Source organism: Peromyscus leucopus, chromosome 19 (genome assembly GCF_004664715.2).
Source record: "Peromyscus leucopus breed LL Stock chromosome 19, UCI_PerLeu_2.1, whole genome shotgun sequence".
In the NCBI taxonomy this organism is placed as follows: Eukaryota; Metazoa; Chordata; class Mammalia; order Rodentia; family Cricetidae; genus Peromyscus; species Peromyscus leucopus.
Genome location: NC_051079.1, coordinates 54,628,259 through 54,648,897, shown reverse-complemented (window position 1 = coordinate 54,648,897; position 20,639 = coordinate 54,628,259). Strand labels below are relative to the sequence as shown.

The window sequence follows — 20,639 nt, the reverse complement described above, 5'->3', positions numbered from 1 at the left end:
CCCACCAGACTGCCAGTAGACAAGTGTGTAGGGCATTTTCCCAATTAATGATTGATGTGGAAGAGCCCAGCACACCATGAGTAGTATGTCCCTGGGTAGGTGGTCCTTCGGTACTTAAGAAAGCAAAATGATTGAGCCAGGGGAATCGAGTCAGTCAGCAGCATTTCTGCTTCAGTTCCTGCCTCGGCTTCCTTCAGTGTTCTGTGACCTGGCATATATAAGCCAAACAAACCCTTTCCTCCCCAAATTGCTTTTGGTCATGGTGTTTTTACTACAGCAACAGAAACCCTAATTAAGATAGCAAGCGATGTGTAGTCCTGGATTATAATGCACACAACACATATTTGCAGTCTCTGGGGAGGAATCTAAGAAGGGGAGTTTTAGGCATGATGATAAACGGTTAGGAAGGTAGAGATCTGGCACCCCAGGAAGCTGCTTCTGTTGTGATGATTGCTTATAACTGCTTGCCTTCCATCAACGCACTCGTTGCATTTTTACTGTTGGAGTGAAAATGCTGGGGATGATCTGGTATGCACAGTGCCTCACAGTATGAAGGGCAGGGAAATCTGACAGCAGAAAAGGAAACATTGCCCACTATCTGTAACCAATCTTGGCATGAACAGAAGCAAGTTTTCAAGTATGACTAAGGTCAAGGAAGAAGAGAACCTTGCAGTCTTTCTTGGTTTCAAATCCTTAGGATGATGGTCACCTCCAGTTATACATACCGGTGTTATGCTCTCAGAAGTTTCAACTCTCTTTTCATTAACCTGCTCTTTACAAAAAGTTTCTTTTACAGAGCACAGATTTCTTTTCTGAATTATCTAATGAGAATTTAGCTGTTACCTACAAAAATGCTCTATATTTCATGTAGAATCCACATCAAAAGAAGCTGGAGAAACTACAGAAGGACCAGGCTGCTGACTGTGGGAGATAACACTGATGACACTTGATGAATGAACAAATTATAAGGGACCTCTGTCTGGGGATTGTCTTTGTCAGATCAGTAGACATCTCAGAGGCCGAGAGGCCACCAAGCTGACCAACACAGCGCAGAGCTTTCTACACTATTATGGACTTCCCTCTGGCACCAATGCCCTTCCCATCAGACCTTGAGTGTCCATCTTTCTGCGGCATTTCATACATTTTTCAGTTCTTAAAAAAACTGTGAAGGTCTGGAGAGGATGCTCAGTGATTGAAGAGAACCCAGATTGGATCCCCAGAATCCACATGGTGGCTTCGCAACCACCCATAACTCCAGTTCTAGAGGATCCAGTGTCCTCTTCTGACTTCTGGACGTGTCCCTAGGCTGAATGATTCCAAGGATTTTTTTTTTTTTTGAGTTCTGATGTACCTTTCTTGTATATGGTAAAGTCATGTTCAGCATAAAGACAACTGAGTCAACAGTGACCATGCATATGATGGTGGCCCCATGGGGTTACCATGGAGTGCTGGGGGTAGAGCTCAGCTGGCAGAGTGTTGACCTAGTTTGCCCAAAGCCCTGGGTTTGATCCTCAGCAAAGCCTGAATTAGATGCAGCAGCACACATCTGTAATCCTAGCACTTGGAAGATGGAGGCAGAATGACCAAAAGTTCAAGGTCTTCTTTGGCTGCACAGTGAGTTTGAGGCCTGCCTGGGCTACGTGAGATCCTGTCTCAAAAACAAAGCTGGGCGTGGTGGTATACACCTTTAGTCCCAGCACCAAGAGGCAGAGACAGGAGGACCTGTGAGTTTGAGGCAAGGGCCAGCCTGGTCTACACAGTGAGTTCTAGGGCAGCCAAAGATACAGAGAAACCCTGTCTTAAAAAGCCAAAACCAAACCAAGACAAACCATCAAACAAATGATTACAATGGACCTGAATAATGTCCTAGAAGCAACCAAGCCACCTAACACAATGTGCTGCTTGTGTTCATGGTGGTGCTGTTACAGACAAGCAAGTGCGCTGCCAGCCACAGTGCAGAGAGGTATGCGCCACTTTGGATAGTCGTTGGTGATGCTATTGGTTCCTTTTTTTTTCACACAGAGTTCACCTTGGTGGCTGGCCCTCACCATCTCAGTTTTTGTAAGTTCATTCCGTGATGCTGGCACACCCAGAAAACAGTTTAGCAATGCATGATGCCTCTGAAGGATGTCTCCCCTTAAGTGACGCATGACTATGGTTTCCTTCACTGCTCTTCATTTCCAGCGTGACACAGGGAGAGACTGTGGTCATAGCCTTTGATATCATAGCCAAGAGATAGGCCTTGGTGCCAGCCTCACTGGCACCAACTCTATGACATGAAGGCAGGCAGTCTACCTGCTCTTTCTCATCTGTTTTACAGGGACTGTCACGGGCCACTTCACAGGGGCGTGTGTATGTTCACATATGTGTGTGACACTAGGTAACCCATGCAAGGCTTTAGAATAGTAAGTACTACCCACTCAGTGACGACTCAAACCTGTAGTCTAAAAATAGCCTCATAAATGGAAGCGTGTATGTGCACAGGCAAGGCATGGGCCTTGAGGTCTAACTCGTTGGGCCGACCCTTCTGTTTCTTCCCTCCCTCCATCCTGCAAATTGAATTTCTTTGGGGGGGGTTATCAATGCCCAGAATAAAGGATTCTAATCAGATCCCCCTAGAATCTCTGATTAAAGGTTGGGAAATGCCGCACAGTGATTCTTTCAAGATTTGTCTTGTTTGAGTAAATTGAAATCAACAGCCACAGCTGGTCAAGGGGGCGTCAACTGGGCTCCACTGAGGCATGGCTGCTGGGCCCGCCAGCTGCAGGGAGCTCTGTGTTTCAGAAGGGGCAGATGTGAAAGAGGGCAAGGCTAGGGGAGCCCCGCCCACCCTACCTACCCTGCTCCGAGGTGAGATGGAGGACGGCATTCATTCATAGACTAGGTGACCACAAGAAGTCAGGAATTCCCACCAACCTAAACTCTGAAAATAAAATCAGAATAAGGGATAGTGGTGTGCGTTGAACAAACTTCCATTTGGCTAGGGTGCCACACGGACCCAGGGAGGCCACATCGCAGTGTGCCAGGCAAGTTCTGGGGTCAGACTGCCTGGGCTCAAGTTCTGGACAACCTCCTCCTACCCAGCTCCATGACCTGGGGTAGTCAGCAGCCGCCTCTGCCTTGGTTTCTCATGTGAGGATTGCTGTAAGTCTATAACTCAGGACAGGTCTCCGGATACAGTGCTATGTGAGTACCCACCCTTCCTGTCAATATCAGGCCACGCCACCAACATCACTAAAGCACACAAAATCTGAGGAGTCAACTGTGTTTTTCTTTATATTCTTATTGAAACTATATAATTTATTTCAGACTGAACTGGTTTCTGCCATGTAGAACATTTTGACTACTTTTATGCCATACCAAGCCTTGCAAGGCCACAGAAGGTAGAGAGGTCCCCTGAAACATCATAGACTGACATGTATTCAGAGAAAACCTTACTCTCAGGCTGTGCCAAGAAGAATGGGTACCTGTGTGTGGTTTCTAGCCACCTCTTGGTGGAGGTATTTGATGCAGGAATTACAGGCTGCTGTCCAATCTTCATGGCAGACCACACTTCTTGCTTTAGAAAATCTAGTGGGCTATAAAAGCATTCTCAATTCTCTAGCGAGAGAAGGCCCACAAGCCCCCAGGAAGCAGGTAGGCTCTCTGCACATTCCTGATAGAGCACATTTGAAAGCAAAACTCCTAATAAGGTATTCAAAGCTTAGCCGTTCGCAACATCTTGAAAGGTATACAAACACACCATCAATATTGTAATCAATACACAGCATCAATATTGTACATCAATATTGGCTAACAGAGACCTGACACACACTGAATGTCTACCCTGTGCCAGGCACAGCCATGTACTTCAGACACATTACTGTATTTGATCCCCAAAAAGCTTCATGTGAGAGGCATTTTTAGAATTTCCATTTTACAGATGAGAATACTGAGTCAAGAGATTCCAGTGACCAGGTTTTAAGAGATGGGATGAACTGTGAAGCCTGTACTCCTGACTGATGTTGGCAAGCCCCTGTTCCAGCTACCAAAATTACCTCAGGTACAATTTTAAATACAAGTATTATTAGTTTGGGGGTATATTTTTATATTTATCTATCTGTCTATCTATCTATCTATCTATCTATCTATCTATCTATCTATCTATCTATCCATCCATCCATCTATCTATCTATTTAAAAGAGGCTCAAGATGCAAGAGCAAAGTAATTATAGGGATGACTTCAGAGACTGGTCCCCAGGGTACCACCTTGTCTACTGAGAGCCCCAGCACATATTGAAGATCTGTCAGGGTCATTTTATCCAAAGTCCCTTAAACAGACCAGAAAAGTTCTAGTTGTTACAATTGTAGATAAATGAATATGTGCTTAGCACCAAAATAGTAATTAGGGGTGGGGAATGAAGATGTGGCATGCAGGACTCAGTGAGGGGATACCTTGGCTAGCAATGGAGGATAAGTCTATGCAGTCAATATGGCTTTGGGCAGATTTTCCCATCTTACCTCACAGGTAGACTATAATAAAACTCCGGCAGGGACAAGCTTGGGAATCAGGATGAAGGAGAGTGACTGGATGCTCTGAAGAAGCAGGAAGGCGGGTCAGGGATGAGGTATAAGAAGGAAAAGCCCTTACCAGAGTATCCCTTACCCAATGGTCCCTTGGCCTGTCACTCATGGTAAGGTCACGTTCCAGAATCAAGGGACATAAGGGACAATGACAAAAGACTGACATGTGACAGGCCTGCAGTTTATAAGGTCAAGTCATATGAAACTGTCACAACATAGCTAAAAATAATTAAATAGTGGCAGTTTTCTATGGTCCAATCTAATGGATTCAGATGAGATCCGGATCACATAGTAAGGATGATGATAGCAAGAGACCTGAATGGTAGACCAGATGACTGTCTCTAGCCCAGACTACACCTGCAAGGCCAACACAGCTGGGTGATCCCACCCAGACTCTCACACACTCCTGCTCTCACTCCTTGCTCATCTGTAAAGTACATTGTGGCGTCAACGCTGAAATCCAGCAGAGTGCTCAGGTTTAAGGCTAGGCCCCGGCAGAAGGATGGCTGGAGAGGCTTGGTCAAATGCATTGTAGAAGCTAAGTGTGGCCCACAGCAAGAGGACAGTGCTGGGGCAAACCGATGGCCATGGAGAAGTTGCCAGCAGAGAAACCCTGTGAAGCCCTCGCCTCCTGGGATTCGGAGATAAGCAAACAGGTAAGAGTGAGCAGTTATTTGGGTAAGAGATGACGGCTGCATTTCAAATATGCTCTCAACGTCAACAGGGTCAATTTAAAGAAACCTTTTAGTGGAAGCACACACACATTCCCTGAATTTCTTGTAACACTTTTCTACCTTTTCTGTTTAAATCCCTACTGTAATAATCGCACTGTGTCCACACAGCAGGATTCCCCACTCAGCGAGTCTCCTGTTGAACAATACGAAAATTCGCTTCAGGGGAGCTATAACTACAGACGCTTCTCGGCATTCTTAGGCCATCCTGCAGGGCTAGACCTCCCATGGGATTCCTTCTGGGACAGAGGGTCTGAGAAGGTTCCCCTTGGAAGTGTCCCTTAGCAGGTGTGCTGGCTGCCCCTCCTCCCCTGACTTTGTCATTTCTGATTCCCCTTCCCCGTGTCCCCCCACCCCAGGAGTTTTCTTTTGTCAAAGAGCCAGCCTCGCCTTTCCCTGGGGCAGCGACAGTGAATGCGCCACAGAGGCTCAGTCTCCGCCACAGTGTGCTGGGATTAAGGGGATTATTCAAACTCTGCGTGTGCTTCCAGGGTTTACAGCATCCAGCACATATTCCATCATCCTCTTGAAAAATGGAACTGAATGACCACCCAGAAAACACAGGTGGTATTCACTGAAATACGTTCATCTCCACTCACAGAAACCTACATATGATGTAACATGCCACTTATTACTTTATTTCTTTTCTGTGTTGAGGCTTGGGCACACGTCACACACTCTAGGCAAGCACTCTGCCATACAGTATACCCCAGCAAGTATAAGGTTTAGTGAAGAAATACGAAACACTGATGATAAATTTTACTGGCTTGGTTCTCCTGGGCACTTATGAATGCCAGGTAAGCGCCATTTTAGTTTCTTTGGTAGTTAATATAAACGTAGTTTAATAAGAATAATAAAGATCCACTATTTAGGAACATTGAAAAAATATAAGAAGTTTTAAACAATAAATACCGTGGGTTGGGGGTGTAGCTCAGTGGTAGAGTGCCCTCTAAATATGCTCGGGGCCCTGGTTCCATCTCCAGCATTGTGTGTGAGGCAACAGGTCATTTAGATGATGTTTAGGAGGCTAGGTAAGGAGTATAGGCTTGGGGAGGACAGATGGGGAGCCTTCAGGTACGTTCTCAAATGAAGTGACTTATTCTAGTCCCCTAAGAGGTACTTTGTAGGTTGATGACATGTGATAAAGACAAAAAACTCAAGTAACAATTGTCATTTTTTTTCTATGACTATGTTAGCCAAAATGTTCTCACTTGATTAAGGCCACAGGGTTGGTTCTACAGAGTCGAAACATGTATTTTTCACTAATAATTTTTTTTTTTTTTGAGACAGAGTCTCTTAGGTATTCCTGGCTATCCTGGAACTTGCTTTGTAGACCAGGCTGGCCTTGAACTCACAGAGATTTTCCTGTCTCTGCCTCCCCAAGTACTGGGATTAAAGGCATGTACCACCATGCCTGGCCTTGCTAACATTTCTTTAAACACTGAGTAATCACATGGTGTGCAATACATTGACAGTCACATACCATGGAAGCCCTGTGGAAGAAGTGCTTAGACTCGGGCTCAGGCTGAGTTCTCATCAAAGATCACTGTTCCCCAAGACCAAAGGATGAAGCTGCTGTACTGGGCACAGTCTTAATTTGTGATGAGGAACAATGTCTTGACCTGGAGATTCCAGGTCTCTATAGTTTTTTTTTTTCTCAACCTATTTTGCCTTTCTGTCCCAAAAAATGACCACATCTCAAACCTATAGGTGTGCCCATGCCATTTTTTAATTAAAAAATAAATCCAGGTGGGGCTGGGTATGGTGGTACATGCCTTCAATCCCAGCAGAGGCAGAGGTAGGTGGCTCTGTGAGTTCAAGGCCAACCTGGTCTAAAAAGCAAGCTCCAGGACAGCCAGGGCTGTTATACAGAAACTCTATCTCAAAAAAACACAAATCAAACCAAACCAAAAAACAAAACCAACCAACCAACCAACCAAACAAACAAACAAACAAACAAAAAACAAAAAAAAAAAAAAAAAAAAAAAAAAAAACCAAACCAAAAAAACCTCCCCAAATCCCCAAAATCAACCAAACAAAAAACAAACAACAAAAAACCAAAACTGAGGTGGGCTCAGCAGTTCACATCCTATCTCTGATTCTTGTTTTGCTTTTATAACCCATCTCTGACTTCAGTGGAAGTGGGTTCTTTCCTTCATGGCCCAGACTTCTTCACTGCTCTGCTGGTGAAATTTTCTTAGCGAGGCAATGCTTTCCATCAGGTGCTGTCTGTCATGAAGCCTTTGCTCTGAGGCCATGTCCCCGTTAACAGTTGGAGTCTCTGGTAAGGCCGTTACTACAGAATCACACTATTATTACTGTTCATTACTGTAGGTTACACCTTATATGTTTCTAACAACTTGCGCTTCTTCACTGAGCCAAGCATTTCCAGAAAGCTTATGCTTTCTTGTGTCAACTCTTGGTCCCAAGCACGATACAGAGCAGAGCGTAAGTAAACACTTAGCTTTAGGCTAGTAACTGAGCATAACATATGCCAACTACCACATCCCAACAAAGACAGCTACCTCACGCCTCAATGGAGGTACAGTGAAGACTGACCTGAAAAAATTAAGGGGTAGTATACAAACAAAATACTTTATATTACACCAAATAAATATGTTTCCTAAGAAAGACTAGCCTTGCCGGGCGGTGGTGGCGCACGCCTTTAATCCCAGCACTCGGGAGGCAGAGCCAGGCGAATCTCTGTGAGTTCGAGGCCAGCCTGGGCTACCAAGTAAGTTCCAGGAAAGGCGCAAAGCTACACAGAGAAACCCTGTCTCGAAAAACAAATCAAAATAAAACAAACAAAACAAAACAAAACAAAACAAAAAAAAAAAAAAGAAAGAAAGAAAGACTAGCCTTGCTAATTGGAGGGATTTAAAATGGTGGGGGAGGTGGGGGGAGGCAATCTGTTTTCTTAGACTTTTGATCATTTGGCATTAAGTACTTGTCAGTGGTCAAAGTCATTAAGACCGACCTTTGGTAAATCAGTGAGTGAATAAGGACAACTGTGTGGCATGCAAAGACATTAGTGGAAGCCTTGTTTTTTTCAGAAAAAAAAATTAAAAAAACAAAAAACAAAAAACCCAGCAGGTGAGTCAAACTTTGAAGAAGGGATAACAAGACCCGTGGGGAGGAGGGTCAAGTGTCAGCGGCAAGAAGAAAGCAAGGGTGGCAGATGGGGAGTGGCAGGGACTCGTTCTTGGGCAGAGATGTCAGACTAGGCCGTGAAACAGAAACCGTCTCAGGAGAGACGGCATGTTTTACAGCTAGCGACACAGACCATAGGGCAGGTACAGACGGAATGGGTCACTCAGGTGGGAAGCAGGAGTCTGCAGCGCTTTAGCATCACTTTAGGTGACGACGACGACACCACGTTGAGGGGCTGTCCTCCACAGGTAGCCACCTGCCTGGGACCTCACGATCACATGCCCTCCAAGTGTCCACCCTGGAACTGTCTGATGTACGATTTCCCTCAGAGTGACGAAGGCTGCAGCAGATATATTTAAAATAGCAACAGCGAATGTGTGGCGGATAACATCGTTCTATATTTTCGTAACTAAGTGCTCTGGCATTTCGTCTCAGCCCCCAGAAAGCTTCTATACAATACAGTTCAGCATCAAATTTTATTGAAAAACATTCACTTAGTAATTCAGGCTAGACAAATTTTATACTAAGAAAATTAATTGCAATTTGTATCTATAGTTTATAACATGTTGTCCTAGGAGGTAGAAATGAGTTGAGGGTGTGGCTCAGTGGTAGAGTACTTTTAGTGTGTTGTGCTCAAAGTCCTGGTTTAGATCCAACATGAGGGGAAAAAATGCCTGTAAAGAGGCTTGCTCCTCAGACACTCAGAGTTGGTGCTGTGTTGACCACTGTGTTGACTGACAGGTCACATCCTGCATACTGATGGGGAACTGGGAGGAGCCACATAAGGGAATTCTTACATTTTTTAGATTTTATTTCATACACAAATATGTCCTAAACAAGCAAACAAAAATTTAAAAAGGAAACTGTTTTGTGTAGAGAGAATATCATGCAGAAAACTGCACTAGTTTAACCCACATGCCATAGCATAATAAAAGTACAAAATTATTTTAAGAGGTGAAGGAAAAAAAAAAAACCCACACCTTCATGGATAACATTCCTATGTCTACCAGTTAGTACTTGCCAACTTGACACTAACTTTAGTCATTTGAGAAAAAGGGAACTTCAATTGAGGAATTGCCTCAATCACACTGATCTGTCAGCCATTTTTCTGATTAATGATGAGGGATGGCCAAGCCCATGGTGGGCTGTGCCACCCATGGGAAGGTGGTCTTGGGTTTTATAAGAGAGCAGGGTGAGCAAGCCATGGGGATAAGCCAGTAAGCAGTGTTCTTCCATGTTATCTTGCTCCACTTCCCGCCTCCAGGTTCCTGCCTCGGCTTCCCCGGATGATGAACTATAACCTGGAAGCCAAATAACTCCTTTCCTCCCCAAGCCGCTCTTGGTCAGTGTTTGGTCACAGCCAGAGAAGCTAACTAGAACACCACGCAAAACCAACGGCAATTTTTAAAAAGTCACAGTGCTTGAAGAATCCTCCTAGGAACATCCCCATTATTCTGCCTCATGAAACCCTGGTGTGCGTTTCTCACAAGCCACAAGTGTTGACTCACTTAAGGCTTAATTTGGCATAAGAATAGCCTACTTACTGTTCCTTCTGCCATTCCCCAAAGAGACGGCTGAAAAGTTCAAAATATTTCCTCTCAGTTACATAAAGCTAGCGATGACAAGGACTGCGATGGGCACCCAGGTGCTGGCTCCTGGGGCTTGGCTTCTCCTCTGCTAAGCCCCGCAGCTAGCTTCCAAGACATGCTAACCAGAGGTGAGCTGGATACCAGAAGTCTTTTCATAGAACTTGAGATTTCAATGACGTCCTCTCCAGGAATTAAAAAATCGTTGCCTTAGTTTGTCGCTTAAAATTCATCTCTCTAAGCAGAAGCTCTCTAGATAAGAGTCACATAGTTCAACTCCTAGTTTTATTATTATTATTACATTTTTTAAATTTTTTATTCTGGCATGTTACTTAGGAAAGGTAAATGGGAGTCGGCTTCCAAAATGTTCTTCATTCCCTTAGTAGTAGGTATGTTAAGTCTAGGATGCTCCTGGAAATGCATAAATATCCTGATCTCTTTTCTTTTCTTTTCCTTTCTTTTCTTTTCTTTTCTTTTTTTCTTTCCTTTTCAAGACAAAGTCTTGCTATATAGCTGTGGTTGGCCTGGAAATCATTATGTAGACCAGGCTAGCCTCAAACTCACAGAGATACGCCTACCTCTGCATTCTCAGTGCTTGGATTAGAGGTGTGCACAACCATGCCCAGCTGTCATGTTCTTACACAAATGTTCCTAATAGTTGTAGGACACCAGTCCATCTGAGTCACAATAAACAGCCGCTCATTGTAGGATTTATAAGAGTCCAGAGACTCCAGCAACCGCCTTCCTTAAGTATTTATTGTGGTTCAAGGGTACCATTGTGCTAAAACTGGCAAGTGAACATTTGATAAGGACGGGGACTTGCACATGCACACACACACACAGGCAGTCCTATAAGACATTTCTAAAACTTACTTTTGAATTACCAAGGGAACATGGGTTCATCCTTCCTTAGATTCGACATAAGTCCTAAGAGGCCCAGGAGAAGTTTTCTGGTAGGAGACATGCCCTTTGCCCCATGCCAACCCCTCAGAACCCCATTCCACAGCAGACCTGGAAGTGTGTTGAATTCCAGAATCATTTCTCCAGAAAGAACCGACACTTCCTTCTGATGAGAACATCTGTGAAGCTCTCCACAGCCCAAGGAGGAAACCTAGCCCTGTATCTGGCACAACTAGCCTGTGCTTGCTCTCTTCCCACATGTGGTGAATGCCCTCAGCCTCCGTGACACGGAGCCACTTTCTGCCTCTGGGCCTCTGCTCTGTCCACACCAGTGCAGAGATTTCAGGCGGCAGGGATTTCTCCTCATCACAGGAGGAAGGCATTTTCCACGTGTTCCTAATACCTGTGAACCTCCCATGCTTTCTCATCCCAACATCTGAAACAGGAAAGCATGGCCCCGTTCATCTCCGTACCCCCAGATACTTCGAGACCTTGTTGAAACACCAGCAAAGAAGCAAGCTCGGCTCATGTGACCCCTTCCTTCACCTTTCTTCCTACTGTCCAGGGTGGAAGCATGGGACCTCAGCACTATTCCCCAATGCTGGCCAAACAGACTTCTTCCACACTGGCCAAATGCCACAGGCTCCACAGATGGCTACAGAAACGACACCAGGGTGTCGGGGCTCTCTTCAGTCCCCATATTCTTTATCTCTGCTCGCTCTTTTTCAGTTGCGGCTGTCAGTTAGATGTCCCTGAGGTCTCACCCTCAATACACATCACTGTTTTCATTGTAAAGTATGACTTCTATTATTCTCTATGGAATCAATATGGCTGTCCCGGGTCTATAAAGTGTTTGCCACTTTCTTCAAACCCCAGAAATAAGAGGAAAAAAATCCAGAGGTGCAAATTTAGAGAAAATTTGTTAATTTATTTTATTTTATTTGTGATAGCATCCAGATTGGCCTCAAACTCAAGAGCCCTTTGCCTCTCCTCCAGAGTCCCATTCTCTTTTAGGAGGAACTTTTCCAGAACTTTTTAGAAAGTTAGAGAACACACCCTAGGAGAGATAAAATATTTTATTACAAAAATTCTAGCTGGGCGGCAGTGGTGCACACCTTTAGTCCCAGCACTTGGGAGGCAGGGCCAGGCGGATCTCTGTGAGTTTGAGGCCAGCCTAGTCTACAAAGTGAGATCCAGGACAGGCACCAAAACTACACAGAGAAACCTTGTCTCAAAAAACCAAAAAAAACCAAATAAATAAATAAATAAAAATAAAAATCTAAATGTTGACCACTTGACTAACAAAGACCCTGTTGCTCAAACTGTAAAGTGCTTGGGGTTAACTCCCCTACGCAGGCCATCGTTCAGGAGATGCTCACCTTTCACTGGACACATGGATGAGTAAGCTAGGCCTCGTGAAACCTTGTGTGAAAACATGGACAAGTGTTTTCGTCTCATGGAACCGTATTTTAGTTAAAATATTGAACTTATTTTAATTAAAATAAATTTAAGCAACAGCAGTAACAAATTCCCAGCAGACCCATCAAGGCCTAGTTAGTTCCAAGCAGCTCCATGGAGCCACAGGTCCAGACAGCAGGATGAAGGTGGGCAGGAATAGGTAAAAAGGACCGACAGGGTCGGTTTGTGAAAAATCCAAGTGAAGGGGCTGGTACAGAGCTCGGTCTGTAGGGTGCTTGTTTAGTGTGCACGAGCTTCTGGGTGTGAGCCCCAGCATCCCATAATCTGCTTGGTGGCACCACCTATAATCCCCAGACTCAGCAGGTGGAGACAGGAAATCAGAAGTTCAAGGTCATCCTTGGCTACCTATTGAGTCTGAGACCAGCCTGGGCTGTATGAGACTCTTATCTCAAATAAAACAATCCCTTCCCCAAACAAAGACATTAAGGAAAAATGGCCGGGCAGTGGTGGCGCACGCCTTTAATCCCAGCACTCGGGAGGCAGAGCCAGGCGGATCTCTGTGAGTTCGAGGCCAGCCTGGGCTTCCAAGTGAGTTCCAGGAAAGGCGCAAAGCTACACAAAGAAACCCTGTCTCGAAAAACCAAAAAAAAAAAAAAAAAAAAAAAAAAAAAAAAAAAAAAAAAAAAGAAAAGAAAAGAAAAAACGGAAAACAAAACTGTGAAAACAATGTAGTGGGGGGTGTGGACCTGAGGTCTCACTCAGGGCAGCTGTCGACAGAGACAGAGATGAAGCCCGTCAGCCAGGGTAGCGGAAGCACTCTCCCCATGAAATGTGTCTTCAGAGATGGCACAGAGGTCAGAGGGCGGAGTTCCTTAGCTTGTCTCCACTGTGCTACTTGGAGGTGAGTTCCCTTAGGTGAATTATGTTTAGGGGACCCGGGCTCTTGGCATGGGACAAAAGAGACTGCTCATGAACGCTGCTTAAGGCAGGGTGGGACGGCTCTGGGGTCTGTTAGTTCCCTGTGGATTGGAGGAAGGGTTGACAGAGAACTGGTATGGACGTGGCCACCAGGACCTCTGGGCTGACGACAGGGGACGAGGATGAGGGCCACAGCCTGAGCTAGAATCGGAGGACCTGGTACACCTGACTCCACCAGCCCTTCTCTCTCACGGAGCAAGGACACTCGTCCTCAAGGTGTACCTCTCGAGAGCTGGCTGCCTCCCAGGTGTCACTGTATTTAATCCTGTCACAGCCACATGGAATAGCCGGTATGGTCCCCTCTGCTGCACTGTTGAGAAATTACAGGGCTAATGGGCTAATGGTCTCACTCTGAGTCATATGGCAAGCATTTGGTCTGGCTGGGGTTTGAGCATAGTGGACCAGGTGTGATGCTCCCCATCCCCCCAACCTGCTCTCTCTACTGCTTCCTTCTTTCCAAGCGAGAACGCAGAAGATGCTCCTCGCTGATCATGCTCAATCTCCTGGACAGCATAGAAACAGCCCAGGCCCATAGTCCCTCACTGGTGTGGCTCCGGTAAAGGCGACGGCTCGCTCCCGTCCAGCACAGGAACAGCCAGCCCCTACGAGTATCTCACAGACTGTTTTCCATGTATTCCTCACCTCTGACCAAAGCTGAGATGAAAGCTCCTTTCCATGCCATACACAAAAATCTTTCGGCCTCTCAGTTCCCCGAGGAAAGTGGGTTTTTCCACCCTTCGCTCCCCCAGTCCAGAGGTTTTGCCACGCGGTTACTCCTGCATGCTAGGCAAGCTCTGCCACGGAACTACACCCCCTGCCCCTCTTCGGTCTCTTTAAAAACAGGCGCACGGCTGGCTTCACCAGTTCAAAGAGGAAAGGATGGGTGAGCTGCTTGCCAAAATGGATTTCCACGGCTGTATGCACAAGAATGTTTCCCTACTGTGAGGTGGCGTTCTAATCAGCCTGTCCGCTGGCGCCGCAGACTCACTGTCCCCAATGATGCCGATCCAGGGGCTTCTGTCGTAGTATAGATGGACAGATATTCTGTGATGTTTTCAGTGTACACAGCACACGGCAGAATGCTGCTGTGAGCTGGCGGGGAAGAGCACTGTGGGAGGGAGGCCCTGTCCTCAGCTGTATTTCAAGGAGCTCAAGCAGCCATGTCCGATTGGGGTTGGGAGACTTGAGGCTGTGATAAAGGGGCTGGGGATCCCAGTACAACTGTGGTTTGGGCTCCCATGGAAGAGCTCGCTGTCACTGGCTAACATAGAAGGCTTTAGACTGCTTGATCACAAGCTCCCTCCTCCTCCCCCCTCCCCCCAAAAAGGGCCTGGGAGTGGCTCATTGGGAAAGTGCCCAGCTAGCATTTGGGAGGTCCTAGGTTGGATTCTTAGTCTCCCCCCCCCCCCCCCGCCCCCTCGGGCCCGGGTTTCTCTGTGTGTAGTTCTGGATCTGACTCGGTAGACCAGGCTGGCCTCGAACTCACAGAGATCCATCTGGCTCTGCCTCCCAAGTGCTGAGATTGAAGGTGTATGCTACCACAGCCCGGCCCTTCTCTTTTTAAAAAGTGTAGTTTAAGCCGGGCAGTGGTGGCGCACGCCTTTAATCCCAGCACTCGGGAGGTAGAGGCAGGCAGATCTCTGTGAGTTCAAGGCCAGCCTGGTCTCCAAAGCGAGTTCCAGGAAAGGCGCAAAGCTACACAGAGAAACCCTATCTCAAAAAACAAAACAAACAAACAAAAAAAGTGTAGTTTAAGCCTGATGTAGTGGTCTGGGCCTGTAATCTCTGTACCAAGGAGGAGGAAACAGAAGAGTCCCATGTTTGAGGGCAGCCTGGACTACACAGTGATTGGGGGCTAGCCGGGGCTACACACAGAGACCCTGTCTCAAAAGCAGAAGACAAATTATACAGGCAGGTGCAGCTAATACTCAACATGCTGCTTAGGATCCCAGCTCCACTCCAGCGTTTATCTGGACACACACATGAGCCCCAGTGGGGAAACTGTACAAGTCAGGGACACTTGGTTAAGGTCATTTGCTTAAATACTGCGGAAAGTCTACCTCCTGTCACCTTGTCCAGTCCACGGGGCCACCCTCTACCTATATCCTGACCAAATGCACACTAGCCTCGGAGACCTCACTGACCTGCTCTCACTGGGGGAGGGGGAACTGTAACTGTAACTATGATGAACTTGCTGTCTTAGGAACTATCAGATGGCGATGGTCCACACCTGTCCTTTGCCCTCCCTCACACTCTGCCACCGGAGTCTCTCTGGGTTTTCCATCCATTGTGCTCCCTGAGAGACGAGGGTCTGCCAATAGCCTCTTTTCCTTGCACTCTCGTTTTTTCTTTCTTTGCCAAAGAATACAGGTCACGTGATTGTGGATCTTTTATTCTAAAAAGCAACCTCTCTGGAAACTGACTCCACAAAAATCACCCTCTGGCCTTTACATGTGCACCATGGTATGAACACTCTCTCCCCTATCTCTTTCTCTTTGTCTCCTGTTCTCTCTCTCTCTCTCTCTCTCTCTCTCTCTCTCTCTCTCTCTCTAAAATAAAATGAAGCTTTTTTTTTTTTTTAACCTTTCTAAGCCTTTTCTGCCCTTTTGGATCCTAGCTTCCTGGATTTTCTTAGAGGCAGAGCCTACAGCAAGCCACAGAAGCAGCCCACAGGATGCTTCTGGGCCTTTCCTATTCTCCTTCATTTCTGCTTCTTGGCTTTTCTTCAGAGCAGAGCCCACAGAAGACCCAGGATGCTCTTGCTGCCTCCATTTTCTCTTGTCAACATCCTCTTCTCAGCATACCAGCTGATCTCCGTCAAGGCTGCTGTGGACCTTCGGGCTACAAAAGCCATGTTCCTCGAATGCCTACTTAGATTCACTTTCTCCACATTGCCCTGAGGTGGAGGTCTCTTTCAATCTTGAATGGCTCTTCTAAAGCACCCGCCCCCCATCTCTGCTCTGACTTCCCCGGCTTCATGGTGTCCTGCCATGGCATCTCAGACAGCCTCTTGGCTACTTGGAACCTGGCAATCTACTTAGTGTTTCCCTAGAGTCTTCCTAATGGTCCACCCCACCACACAATCCCTGTGCAGGAGACCTCCAGCGTTCACCTCCTCCCTTCAAGCCTGCACCGCAAGCCCTCCCACCATGCCTGCTCACCCTGCTCACTCCAAGCTTGTACCTCATGCCCTCCAAGCTCGCACCAGGGTGTCTGAATGGTGATTTCCAGCATCTCAGGGAAAACAGGACTCCTTGTTCCTCCCTCTTCCCAACCTGTTTCTATTTTCTGTGCAGAAATCCAGGCTCAATATCCACATGCAAAGATCAGACCATACAAATGACTCTATTTCCAAAATACATTTCAGTCCAGGACCCTTTCACTGTCCCCCCACCATCAGCAATCCACACCAAATCGCCCTCGCATCCCTGTCTAGATAATTCCAGTCAGCTCCAAAATGACCACCTAATCTCAACTCCCGCCTCCTACAATCCATTCTTCACAGCTAGCTCGAATCCTGCATAACACACAACTCCACTTAGCACCCTTCGAATTCTTGCATGCCAAAATATAAGTAGTGTGATGTGTGATGTTTCCAGGCACGATTGAATAAAGTCTATGAAGAGAGTGTATATTAAATAAGAAACAGCATTTTCAGAAACAATGCTATCTACTAGTGTTAAGTTCTTATTTATATAAGTCTAGATTATTCTTTATAAATAAAACTGTTATTTTACACAAGCTCAGACATGCAAAACCACAGAGTGCTAGGAGAGAAAAATGAAAAAAAAAAATCAGCTGGGCAGTGGTGGCACACACCTTTAATCCCAGCACTCGGGAGGTAGAGGCAGGTGAATCTCTGTGAGTTTGAGGCCAGCCTGGTCTATAGAGCGAGTTCCAGGACAGGTTCCGAAGCTACACAGAGAAACCCTGTCTCGAAAAAGAAAAAAAAAAAAAATCCACAGAACAGCTCCTAAAAGAGTTTGCCTCCACACTGCATTTGAGTTGCTATCAAATCCTCTTTTACCTAATGGATAACTAAATATGGCTTATGATAATAATTTTGTGAAAATACATGCATATGTAGAGAATGATTCCAAGTTTTGTTTTTATTAAAATGGGTAAGATTGAACTCAAAAGTCACATTCACAATGCCTGAGATAGCCCAGGAGAGAGCTGGGTTTCTGAATTTCAGATGGAAAGATCACCTGTGAGTGTTCATGAGAAGAAAGAAAATGATGCAGAATGGATTGATCCATCTTAACTTCTCATAGGCTAACAACGACATTTTAAAGGAAAATGTTGAGGAATAGATAAGGTCTTTTATAATGACTTTGGGAAAACATGGCGGGACCGTCAACATCTGAGGCTGGATGAGAGAATGCCACTCTTCATTTCGACCAGGACTGTCACTTCACGTTACATCTCTAATGCACACAACACCACAGAGAACACAGCAGATGCCCCGCAGCTCCAGTTGGAGCTAGGAGGCTTCCTGGTGTGGCAGAAGCATCTGGCTACTTTTCACCCACTTTACCATCTCCGTATCCCATTTCTAGCCATCCATAAGTAAAGACACAGTTCAGAACCAATATGCCTTGTGCCAGATGCCAAACTTCTTTTCCTTATGGTGTTACTCTAAACTCCTTTTTTAGAAATTGTAAAGATAGTTCTGGCTTTATTGGGATGCTTACACTTATTAGAAGCAAAAAACATACTAGAGGATGAAAATATAAGCTCTTTAAAAGGGCACTGTCAGCTAGGCATGGTGGTGCACACCTTTAACCCTAGCACTTGGGAGGCAGAGGCAGGCAGAGCTCTGTGAGTTCGAAGCCAGCCTGATCTACATAGTAAGTTCCAGGACAGCCAGGACTATGTAAAAGACCCTTTCTCAAAAATATTGTTATCCATTACCCTGCAACAGCGCCCAAGGGATGGCATTTTATGGGGAGTAGAGAGGGAGCAGCAGGTGCATCAGGCCTTTAAGCCAGGGCAGGGCAAGGCCTCTGTTTACACAGTGGATTCTGCACTTGGAGGAGAGGTATCTGCAAACCACCTGCCAGGCAGTGAAAACTCTGGAATACAGTACTGACCGGTATATGCATGTACACATGCACACACACAAAGATGCTCTTTTGCTACAATGGGACAAACATGACTTTCTCAGAAACAGTATCCAGTTCTATTCAAATCTGCTACATCAAACTACCAAACCCTATTTTAAAGATCCAACAAGAAACAACTCATACTGGTTGGTCTCCCTCTCCAGCATGGGCAATGCTGGTACAGGAATGATGGGTGGCAGCTGTCAGTGAGGCAGATGTAAACCACACTGTATCTTGCTTGACACAACACACAGAATGCCGATCCATTACTTACAACATGCACTCTCTTGTCTTGTGCTCAGATGGACACAGAGTCTAAGAGAAAACTGAATTCTGTTTTTCTTTTTCTTCTTCTGTTATTCCCACAAAGGCAGTTATGTGCCACAAGCTTTTCTCACTGCTCATGTAGTTTATGTTTCCGTCATATGTGGCAATGCTTTGAAAACATACCAGGAAAAGCAGCGCCAACATTTCTAAAAGACCAGCTGCCTCCCTGATGATCAGCCACCCAGGCATCCATAAAGGCATTTCGAACAATCCCACTGTCTTTACTATTTTTAACAAGCACAAAAGAAGCATCTGTAGGGCTAGATTTTAGACAATCATGCTGCTTTTCAGTAAGGAATGACCCATTCCTACTGAATGGGTCCACCTCTCATGTAAAATGTTTGAGGAAAAATGTTCTTACCTGGGAATATTCAAAGTCGGTGATAGGGGCTATGCTCTTGATATAATCAGACCGAAACTGGTTTTCAGGGTTGGCCAGTGGAACTGGAGGTATTATAGTACTCATTGCTGAAACGATTGTCTAAAATTGGATGAAGGCGGGGAGAAAAACCAACAGAGAGATATAACATGTAAAGGTCCCATGAAAGGTAATCAGAAATACATACTTTGTTTACACAATCTAAGTCCAGCCTACTCAACACTTCAGGTGAACTAACATGGGGGGGGGGCGCTTACCACGATAGCATCTTTGACATTTTTCCTGATGTCCAGAATTTTCTGCTTCTTTTCCCTGCATTGAAAGAGAGTTGTTATTAATTTCATTCATGATAGAACCCAATTAAGATTTTAAATAAAAAAAAGAGATTTTAAATTTCCAGTGACTGTAACGTCAGGTAGACTGGGTTCACCAGAGGTCAGTATCGACTTCCAAGGCATCTGTTAAGCTTTTATCTCACAAATGAGAACACAGCCAGCTCCCACCCCTTCCAATCTGTGCCTGAAACAAATTGAATGCACCTGCGTTAAAATCTACACCCTCAAACAAACATCAAGGCCACATAGTCACAATTACTATGGATATGGCACACAAATACAACTACAGTTATACTCATAACTGTATATACTTATATTCATAGTTATAAACTGAAGTAGATGTAAGCGGGCTGTACGGTAGAGAGACGGTGTACTAAGATATCGTTAGGCTTCATATAGGCGATTCTACATTGGTGAATTCAATAAACTGAGGATCAAAAAACATTTGGCAGAAAAAAACTGTATCGCACTGAATGTGTTCAGGCATTTTCTTTCCTTGTGATTATTTCCTAAACTATCCAACACGATACAGTCACAGCTTTTATTAACATGTTGCAGTAGGCACTATGAATCATCCAGAGAAGAGGAGATATGAAGTAAATTGAAAGATGTTCATAGGTATTTTGCAACTACTACACCATTTTATGCAACAGATTCTAATATGTTAGGCTCCTGAGAGACCTCCCCTTCAGATACTAATGGGTAAAGGATCAATGTATTGGCTGAAAATTCAGCGCCATACCAATATTAGAGACTAGTTCTCCCAAGAACTCCTAACAAATTGTATTTTGGCAAGCTGTTTACTTTTTAAACTAGACATCGCCAAGGAAGGGTTTGCCTAAATGGAGGAAATTCTATGCTAGATTTCGACCTCCCCGCCACCCCAATCTACTCCGTTATCAAAAGAACTGCGTGGAGAAAGTACTTCTGAGAAAAGATGCGATTGACATAGAATTTAGAAACCGAATCCAAATTGGGTATCCTTACTCAGGGTTGAAGCCGTTGACGTGCAGAATCCTCATCTGTTTGACGATGGTGCTTTTCCCTGACTCACCAGCCCCTGGAACAAACAGAAAGAAGGTGGTCATCCGTGTCCTCCTATCGGGCCATACCTGTCATTACCCAATGTGTTCTTTCCTTACATGGGGTCTTTCGAGTACACCCCA

General features: G+C 45.4%; 1 protein-coding gene across 1 annotated transcript in view; it reads right to left on the bottom strand.

Moving 5' to 3' along the window:
- Nucleotides 1-20,639, bottom strand: part of Gnal (G protein subunit alpha L) — a 124,860-nt gene that overhangs the window by 68,687 nt on the left and 35,534 nt on the right. The window contains 3 exon segments of the mRNA XM_028856207.2: nucleotides 19,121-19,240; nucleotides 19,396-19,450; nucleotides 20,461-20,533. Coding sequence (XP_028712040.1) covers nucleotides 19,121-19,240; nucleotides 19,396-19,450; nucleotides 20,461-20,533 — 248 coding nt within the window.